The 10,284-nt window shown below is 43.5% G+C and overlaps 1 protein-coding gene across 4 annotated transcripts in view; it reads left to right on the top strand.

Annotated features, from left to right (window-relative positions):
• The window catches only part of Itsn1 (intersectin 1), a 236,490-nt gene that overhangs the window by 179,238 nt on the left and 46,968 nt on the right, over window positions 1-10,284 (top strand). For all 4 annotated transcript variants that reach the window (XM_023705571.1, XM_004645331.2, XM_023705568.1 and 1 more), the window contains 3 exons: window positions 988-1,033; window positions 3,221-3,342; window positions 8,547-8,664. In XM_023705571.1, the coding sequence (XP_023561339.1) occupies window positions 988-1,033; window positions 3,221-3,342; window positions 8,547-8,664 (286 nt within the window). The remainder of the gene's footprint in view (window positions 1-987; window positions 1,034-3,220; window positions 3,343-8,546; window positions 8,665-10,284) is intronic.

Below are 10,284 nucleotides of genomic sequence, written 5' to 3'. Positions count from 1 at the left end.
TTTTAATTGAAATGTTAAATTTTCTGCAAGATGGGAAGTTGGGAGTGAACATTTATTTATAATAAAGCATTTTGTCAGGACAGATTGTCTTCTGGCTGGCCCATGTCCTAGCACTCGTGGCCTCTCTTGGCTGACTCAGCTGGTTTAAAGTTCCATGAGTGTCCACAAGAGGAACTCAACCCCAGGCACTTCTGGGACACTTCCTAGCTGGAGAGAAATACGGTGTGCTTCTGTGGGTGGTATTTCCAGCACAGCTAGAGAAATGTAGTATGTAGACAGTATATAATTGGGTGCAGAGGCTATGCTGGATGGAGGTCCCCTTGGGGAAAAAGAGGTAAATGGGAGTTGAAAAAGGGAGGATCCCATCATCCCTGTGCCATTTTACTTCATTAAAAAGAAAATCCAGCACTTGGGAGGCTGAGGCAGAAGGCCAGCCTGGGATACATGGTGAGTTCAAGACTACACAGTGAGATACTATCTCAAGAAACCCACAACTTAGTAAAAAGAAAAGCTCCAGAGCAAATATAGCAAAATATTGTTTTAACATATTAGATCTGGATAGAAGGCTCATGGGTATCTGTTGTAGTCTTACACTCTGTGTGTGAAATGTTTCCTAATTAGCCATTTGAAAATCAAGTTTGAGCAGAATCCAAGGGATAGTTCTTCTAGCACAGAGCCACCTGTTGGACTAGACCAGGTCTAGGATGCACCTGTGCCGCCTGCAGTCCATGCCTGAGCCCTTAGGGATGCCACATACTGGCTCTTTTATTCTCCCAAAGAAAAGAGTAAAGACACTTTGTTCAAAAACACCTGGTTTGTCCCGTATTTTTTCAATACACACCCTCCTATCAGATGACACACTACTATTTACCCAAAACAAAAAGGAGGATTTAGGGCTCAAGTGGGTTTGTATCACTAATCATTTTTTAAGCTGTGTAATCAAAATTCTTGAGCATGCAAATGAGACCTTTTGCTCTCTGTTTTAAGGGCTCTGGAACTGCTGGGAAAACAGGGAGTTTAGGAAAAAAACCTGGTAAGTCATGAATCCCAATGCTTATTTTTCAGTGTTATGAATTTATGAATATAATTCATAATTTTTTCCAGTCTTCTTTATTAGGGCCAGAAAATTAAATACCAAAAGGCTCTTTCTTGACTCTTGGAGGAACAGGTTAGAGTAGATCCTTTTTTGGGACCCATTAATAATATATACATGGCTATGAAATTTGACAGTTGCTTCCCACATGGAGGGAGGGATATTATCAAACAAGGTTCTCTGGGGTTATAAGGAAATTTCTCAGGCACGATGGTGGGAAATTGTCATGCATGGAGCTGTGAAACTGGGGTTAGCTGCTGCTTAGTCATGTTTGGGTCTGTAAATCCTTTTCTACTTCCTGACAATACACTAAGCCTCAGGATGTAGACCATGGAAGAGTTCAGAGGATTAAGCAGATACCGTCAGATTATAGCCCCTGCTAATTAAACCACTGGGTGGTTTTCCTCAGGTATACATTGAAGTTGCAAAATTATAGTCCTGCTTCTGAATTCAGAGTTTTAGTTTATTTAAACAAAATTACATGTTCTGTAAATAGTAGCACAAGAGTAAAGGAAGCAGATGTGAAATAATATGGTTTGTATGGCCCGTCTTCCTAGTCTAGGTCATTCCTGCTTCTTTGCTGTCATAGCCTTAGGAAATTATTACAGGTTGGAACAGTGACTGCTCTGTTAAGAGGAGTTTGCATGTCTGTCTGATGCTTAGCTCTAAATGGACTTCCACAGCCAGGAAAGGCAGGGGTTGGATTGGTGAGGGCCTTAGTCAGGCTCCACATAGTACACAACCCTGTCAAATCTCTTTAACTATGAGTCTTACATTTGAAACTTTTGTCACTTTAAAGGGTCTTGGTAGTGCATCTGTAGGATGCTGAGGTAGGGTAACTTTGCTCTAAAGTTAGCAAGCCACACAGGCACTCACAAGGCAGCACAGGGTGTCTCTGGCTTATTGGCCGGGTACTCTAAGGAGCTGAAACAGCTTATGCCAAGTAGGACACTAATTGGGACTTTCTCCAGACCCAAGCCTCTTGGAAGGTGACACTCATCCTTGACATGTTACTTAAAGGTCTTCATCCCCAGCAGGTTCCCAGCTGAGGCTCTCAGTCTGGGCTTTCTTGTGTCCCAGAGCTCTCTGAAGCATCAGTCAGGCCAGCCTCCTCATAATGTGGCACTTCTATCATGGTGGCTGACCTCAGATTGCAGAACAGGGCAGCTGGGCCTTGCCAAAGTGCCAGGCTCTTACTCCTCGACTGACATATTAGGAAAGTAGGAGATCTGTCAGAACATAGGCCCTCTTTGCCTCTTTTCTTTCCATCTTCCTTTATCTCTGTCCTTTCATTCCTTTCAGAGGCCATCATGAGGGAGAGTGAGAATAGAGGAGTAGAGTAGTTTATTCTGTGTTGCTTCTGAAGGTTCAAGGAAATGCCTGCAGATGCACGGGAATCTACCTGAGCAGGAGTCCACCTTTTTATGCTTGACACTGGGACCAGCAGAAATGTCTTTTGAGAGCCTGTTTCTGTCTTGCTGGGATTTTTCCCGTGGGATCTTAACATTCCTGAAAAGTGCATTTTTTTTCTCTATGCTGAATTATTTTTGCATAAAATTCTCCTTAACTCCAGGTTCCTTCTTGAAATAAAAAGTAAACTCTCACTGCCATGATTCATAAAACCGGAAATTCAGAGATCATTCCCAAAATATGAGCCCTAAAGAAAATGAGAGTCTAAAACAGTATATAAATGGTCTACAGCTAAGATCTTGATGGTTTTGGTAGAAAGTGGGATTTGTCTTCTCTATTTGGCAGAGGTTTACTTTTGGTTATTCACTGAGTACTGAGGGGAGGGGAAGGGTGAATGAGGTCCAGCCCTTCATAAGAGATGTGAGGAATCAGGGCATTTGGCGGGAAGTTGGTAAGTAAATTCAAACAAATGAGGAAGTTCCACGGAACACTGAGCCAAGCAGAAAGATCAGTCAGCCCTTGAATGTGGCATGGACACTACAGCGTTGGGGATGGGTAGGACAGGAGCAATTACAGCCTCTCTCCCCCAGAGTGGAAAATCAGCTCAGTGTGCTGGTTGTGATGACTTTAACCTATGATCTTAGAGGGCAGCTGTATCTCAGAGTTTTCTTTTCCTCACTCTGACAGTTGTCTGCATTGTTTGATCTTGTTTTTCAGAAATTGCTCAGGTCATTGCCTCCTACACTGCTACTGGTCCTGAGCAACTTACTCTGGCCCCTGGTCAGCTGATTTTGATCCGAAAAAAGAATCCAGGTGGATGGTGGGAAGGAGAACTGCAAGTTAGTGTCTTTCCTATGTATTTAAAAATTGTCTGTCCAGGTTTGAATATGCAAAATCTCAAAGGGACAGTGTTTTATCGCTAAGTACAAAGAACCCTTTGCTGCCTGAATATTGCACGTGGATGGTAGAGATCCCATCATATTGGAATCTATTTGTTTTCGAAGCTTTAGCCAACCAATAGCAATAGTCTAGGAGCTAAGAATTCATCTGAAATTTTAACCAGATCCTTAGTATAGACAGAGAAAATTTATAGGATGATTGATACCTGCATCCATCATGACCTAAAAAAATGGTATCCTTCATCAGTGATAGTATAAGATGTGCTATGATAGAGGTTTCTCTTTTTTTTTTTTTTTGGTGGAACTGGGGATTGAACTCAGGCCCTTGCGCTTGCCAATCAAGCGCTTACTCTACTGAGCCATCTACTAACCGACCCCTAGGTTTTCTTTTCATGCAAAGCCGTATTTGATTTGAGTTCCTGTGTGTGTGTGTTGTTGCTGTTTTGTTACTCAGTTTTCAATTCCAGATACCTCCTTTTGATTACATTTCCCTAGACAACGATGCTTTTAAAAAGGTTACTAATACCCATCACCATGGCAAAGATTGTTAGAATCTTTACTGGATGAAACTCTAGGAACTAAAAATGTCAGGACAGAAAATATATATAGGCTTAAAGTGGCTTCTACAGATCATATAACATTTGCAAGAGAAAAAGACAATGATTTTACAGTTGTCACCTAGGACATCACCTTAATCAGGTGGTCAAAGTGATCATCACCAGTGAGGACAAATGAACATATTTTTTGTCCAGAAATGCAAGGACATTTGTCACTGACAAATGCATCAACCAAGTCTAATCATGAGGGAACATTGGACATATCCAAAATTGGGAGTATTCAGTTTAAAAGGGATCAAAGAGAGACTTACTGTTCACAAATGCCAATGATAAAACTAGTAGAAATGAGATAAAAGATGTGAGCACTGCTGGCAATATCTGATTCTAGACTGGACCCCATACAGAAGAGAAACGTGTTCTGAAGGACATGCGATAGTGAACAGAACTGGGATGTAGACACAAGATTAAATTACCATACCAGGGGGCTGGGGAGATGGCTCAGTAGGATAAGCACCTGACTGGCAAACGCAAGGATCTGAGGTCAATCCCCGGTTCCGCAAAAAAAAAAAAAAAAACCTCCCAAACTACCATATCAGGATTAATTTTACTAAAGTTGGTAATTACACTGCAGCTGTATAACAGGATATTCCTACTTTTAGTAACTACCTATGGAAGTATTTAGAGGTAAAGAGGCATAATATAACAACTTGTAGTCAGGTTATTCAGAAAAAAGAATTACATAGACAGGGAAAGAGGGATAGAATGAGCAAATGATGAAGCAGATGGGGTTAAATGTTACCAGTCGATGAATCCAAGTTTTCTTTCAACTTTTCTGTAAGTTTAAAGTTATGTCTAAACAAAAAAAATCACTTTAGGGCCGGAGAGATAGCTCAGTGTAATAAGTGCTTCCCTGGCAAGCACAAGGGCCTGAGTTCAATCCCTGGTTCCGCAAAAAAAAAAAAAAAAATCACTTTAAGAAATATTACTTCTGATGGAAGTTACATTTAATCCTCCATAACTGAACCTCCACTGTATCTGAACCAGCCACAAGCTGAAAACATTTGAGGAGATTAGTATCTGAATTAAACATGACTAGACTTTATTTTCCTTGTCATTATTTCCTAAACAATGCAGAGTAACAGTTACAGTATTAGCATGTACCTTGTATTAGGTATTATAGTAACCTAAAGAGGACTTCAAGTATTATGGATGATGTGCATAGGCTACGTGCAAGTACCGCCGTTGTAGCCAGGCATAGGAAGTGTGTCAGCGTGGACTACAGAGTATTTTAGCTAGCTCTTAAAAGAAAAACACTTATTTCATAAAGAGACTTGAACATCCTCCTATTTTGGTATCCTCGGGGATCCTGGAAGCTATCCCTTCTAGGTAGTGAGGGGCAGTGTCCTTGAAAGATGGGCCTGCTGCTCTTAACAGGAGTGTCTCCTTCCTGTGCCTGTCACCTCCTACTCTCAAAGTGAAGACCAGCCTTGGACAAGCAGGCCTCACTTGGCTCCTTAGCATATTGTGAGGGACAGTGCCCTCTGGTCACTGGCACAGCATGCCTTGGGGACACAGCATTCCTTAGTGGCCTACCGAAGGACTGAGTTTTCTAGCAGCTGCCTGGTCTTAATGCAGAGGGGCCCAGCCACATGTGGGCACAGAGCCTGCTGTCCTCCTGGAAAGTTGAGCATTGTGCATGCTGTATAACACCGGGCCTCAGCAAGTATTTGCTGACTGTAAACAAAGAGTTCCTGGAATGCTCTTGTGGGTGTCCCTAGGAAGGAGCCTGCAGTGGTGCTCTGGTGCCATTGGTGTGCATGTGGGCTGCTGATCACATCACCCAGCTTCCATCTGGTCGTGAGCAGGACCGTGTGGGGGCTGGATAAGTTGGAAATGGGGAAGAAACAAGGAAAAGCTTGCTCCGTGGGGCACGGGCCAGAGAGGGCAGACCCTTGAGAACTCTGAAGAGCAGGGTTCTGGAACAGCACGAGCCAGAGACACATGCCTCAGGAAGGAAGAAGGGCATCAGACACACTCTGTCCTGCTTACATTTTGTCCAGGCCACCTCTAGGAGAGGAGGGGAAGGTCTCTGTTACGGTGAGCTGAACACCAAATCTCCTACTGGATTAAAGAAATGCTCTTAGCAGAAGAGGAGGCACCACCTGTAATATAGCTAATGACGGCACTTCCCCTGGGAGCTCGCTGCTGGAGAGCTGGGTCCCAGCCAGAAGTACTGGCCAAAAACTGCGTACTGGCTCAGGGTCTGACCTTTAGAGGCCAGGCCAGGACATCCACTTTACTTTTTTGTTTATTTGTGTTTTTGTTTTTGTTTTTTGAGACAGAGTCTCACTGTGTAGTGCAGGCTGGCCCTGAACTCACTACGTAGCCCAGGCTGACCTTGAACACAGTGATCCTCCTGCTTCAGCCTTCTGAGTACTGGGATTATAGGCATGCACCACCATGACCAGCTCCACTCTGCTTTTTAATGGCAGGAAGAGGCTTGCTGAGCCCAGCAGGACCCACTTCCAAAGTAGCTGTGCTGTCATCACCTTCTGATCTGAATGTTCCTCTCCTGCTCTGATGACTTGGGGAACTACCTTGTCCATCCTGTGAATTTCCCCATGTGTGCCCCCTCTTCCCTTTGCAGCCTTATATCTTACCACTCTGCAGTGACATCTTCACTATAGCCCCATTGACACTTAGTTTGAAACAGCCCACACCTCAGGCTCTTGTGTCTTGCTTTCTTGGCTCATAATGTCCCCCATGAGGTTGCTTTCTGGCTCTCTGGTTCCTCAAGGGCCAGCCACATCCCATTCCTTCCAGAAGCTTTCTGCCAGAAGTATTGTCTTTGTGCTGAGCTAGGGGGCAACCCAGGCTAGCACCATTCTTTGGTATTTCATAGCCACTGCTGACGTTAATACCAGCGTTGGGATTACAGGCATATGCTACTATGCCTGGACTCTGTGACCGGTTCAGCCAGCCCTGGGGTTGAGGCTGGCAGGGCATGTGGTGCTGAGGATCGAACCATGGTCCCTGTGCTTGCCTAAGCTTCCCTAAGCAGACGCTTTAGTCTGCTGAGCTATCTCACTGGCTCCATGTACAATTATTATTTCCACACATTACATGATAGGTTCCTTGAAGGCTGCATAGTTTTTTAGGCCTCACATTCCTGACACTTCGCTCACAAGAGAGTTTTGAATGGTTCTTGGAAACCATAATAAAGTATATGGATTTCCTTGCCTGGGATAGCTGTTGGCACTTTTACCAGGGTAACTCTCAATGAGAATTCATAAAGGGAGAAACTACCAAGGGGCTCTGTGTTTTGCCCTAGTAAAACTGCAGAGGTAGAGGATACAGAGTTATAGTGAGCTGTATGGCCAATCACTAAAGAGCTGTGCATGTGGGAACCTGTAAACAAATGGCTTCAATCATCAGCAGATTCACTGTGAAAATGAAGGCTTTAATCCTTGAGCAAAAGGCATGCAGTCTGTCAGATCACAAGACAGTGCTACCTCCAGTGGCCCAGAGATATCCTTGACAAGTCAGCAGGTGGGAGCCAGAGCTCATGTGGTAGAAGTTTTCTTCTACTTGTAGTTCCCTTGTTTTTGCCTTTCTGAGAGGCAACTGCTTTTATCCGAGCAGTTTCTAAAGATACCTTCTGTGTACATCTATGTGTATGTGCATGCGTAAGCATGTAATTTTGAGTTCTCTTTTGGGTGATATGTAGAAAGGTAGTCATAGCTCTGCTCCTGATCCTCACTACAATCTTTTTATAACTGTAAGTCTTGGCTCACTAACTTTACCATAAGTTCCTCAGGTCATATACTAACCCTTTAGGCAACCAGCATTTATACATGAAGTAAATGGATCTTGTGTTGAATCAGACTGAAGTAAAGGAGAAGGGAGTGGAAATGTAAAATGTGGCTATAGGCTATCGAGTGGTCCTGGAGCTCTTTGAAAGCAGCATCAGGTTGAGACTCCTTGTGCTCTGTGTGTTCTGCATGTACATTGCCATGCACCTAACATTGCTGTGCACCTAAGGGTGTCTTTACCGGAAAGAAAGAGCACAGATACGCATGTCTGCAGCCTTTGGACTATCATTTTTTCAGCCTCACTCTTCAATGAGAGATTGACAATAAATGTCCTTCTGGAATTATGTGAATAAAAGCACATAAGGTACTTCATATGGGGCCCTGCTCATAAAAAGCACGCTGTTGATGGCCAGTATTATTATTATTACTATTATTATTATTCCTAAGACCCATATTTAACGTTGGCATTAAGCATAACCGTTGTATTACCTGAAAGTAGCAGCCAAGTGTTAACTAACTCTGCATTAGATGCACCACACAGTATCCTAAATTCATGATCCAGCCCTTAGCAAAAGTATTCCAGGCTTGGCTGACCAGTAGCTGCCACAATTAGAATTTTTGGTGTCCATGGTTTAGTGATCATAGATTCTACCGCTAATGCCCTTTGTGTTTCATTGCTATGTACATTTTATATTAGTTCTCTGCTACAAAGCAAATTGTTTCACAAAAGAAGATGAATCTCTTAAAATGTTTGATATACTTATTTTTTTATCAGGCACGTGGGAAAAAACGCCAAATAGGCTGGTTCCCAGCTAACTATGTCAAACTTCTAAGCCCTGGGACGAGCAAAATCACTCCAACAGAGATCCCCAAGTCAGCGGCATTGCCAGCAGGTAAGGGGTATGCAGTCTCCTTGGACAGTGATCTGTATGTTGCTTTTGCTTTTCCATTCAATGGTCTCATTAAATATCTAGATGGTTTTCCACATGTGCTCTAAGCACTTGTTATACTTGCCTGGATTGACACCCAGCTAATGGATATGGAATATGTTTTTCAAAAGGACCAAATATCTAAGTAGCTTGACTGTGCTGGGCACAACAGACCCCTTGTTGCAGTTCTCCTCCTGAAGGAATCATGAATGCTTTGGCCTTAAAGCCAAATTTTTCTGTTGATTTCCTTCCAGCTATTTAAATTGGGATTTGGGCTAACAGGCGAGGTGACAGAAAGGGGCTCCTAAAAATAAATGACTGGGGTCTACATAGGTCAGAAGATTGACCTGGAGGCCCTGGGGGTCTGTTTGTTGTAATGTAGTGTTCACAGAACCCAGAATAACTCCCCGGTGCCATTTACTGTGAACAGAGGGTCCTCGCTGTGTTGGCAGGATGTTTTGCACACTTTTCTTAGAGTCCTGCTGTTGACCCGGTCAGCTATTTTCTGATCTAAGGGACTAAATTAGATGCTTCAGTAATATTTGTGAGAGGGTAGAGGTGGGGAGCTGATTTCTGTTTGGGTCATGAAGCCGCTAATCCTTGGGTGGCATCTGTGGGGAACACAGAAATTTTTGTTTCATTACCTTGTGTTTAAATGTCTGGGCCATGCATCTTCAGTGAAATCAGATTAAAGCTTGGCAGCCTTGGCAAAAAAGTAAAGGGTTGGTAAATTTTATGAAGGAATTCTGACTCCAGCAGGGCCTCTTTGCTTAAGCAGAAGCCTTGTATAGGCAGAGGGAAGGGTACCAGCAGATCTGCTGTGCCCTGGGTAGACCTGGTGGTGACCCTGCCCACCTCCACTGTCACCACAGAAGTCCTTGACAGAGATGGCTTTGCTGGGGAGTGTGAAACCCTGAACCTTACAGTGATCAGATTAGTTGGAGAAGTGATATGACCTATGGTATAGACTTAGGCAAAGTGAAGAAATGCCAGGGAAAGAGAATGATTTCACTTCCTTTTAAAGAAAAGGTGAAGTTATTCTTGAATGTGGAAATTTCTTTTACAGTGCAACTATGCAACAGAATTTTTCTCTTCTCTCTCTCTCTCTCTCTCTCTCTCTCTCTCTCTCTCTCTCTCTCTCTCATTGGGGATTGGACAAGGCCTTTGCACTGCGCTACAACCTGAGCCATTTTCTTTTTTTTTTTTTTAACAAAGTCTTGCTAAATTGCCCAAAGTGGGCTTGAAATTCTGAGGTTCCTGCCTCAGACTCCCCCAGAGAGCTGGAATTACAACTGTGTGCCACCATACCTGATACAAAATAATCTTTTTAAATACAATTTGAAAGTTTTTGGAGGTCACATAATAATTATTTTTCACCTTTAAAAGTGGATGGAAGAGTGCTGGCAAGATAGCTCAGCAGACTAAGTGCCTGCTTAGGCAAGTGCAGGGGCCAGGATTCCAACCCTGGCACCATGTGCCATGCTGGCCCCGCCCCTGAGTGGGTTGAGCCAGTGACCAAGTCCAGGCTTGGTGGTGCACACCTGTAATCCCTGCACTGAGGAGGCTGAAAACAGGATCACTATG

Source organism: Octodon degus, unplaced genomic scaffold, assembly GCF_000260255.1.
Source record: "Octodon degus isolate 3935 unplaced genomic scaffold, OctDeg1.0 scaffold00225, whole genome shotgun sequence".
Classification (NCBI taxonomy): domain Eukaryota; kingdom Metazoa; phylum Chordata; class Mammalia; order Rodentia; family Octodontidae; genus Octodon; species Octodon degus.
This window is presented reverse-complemented; position numbering and strand designations above follow the sequence as displayed.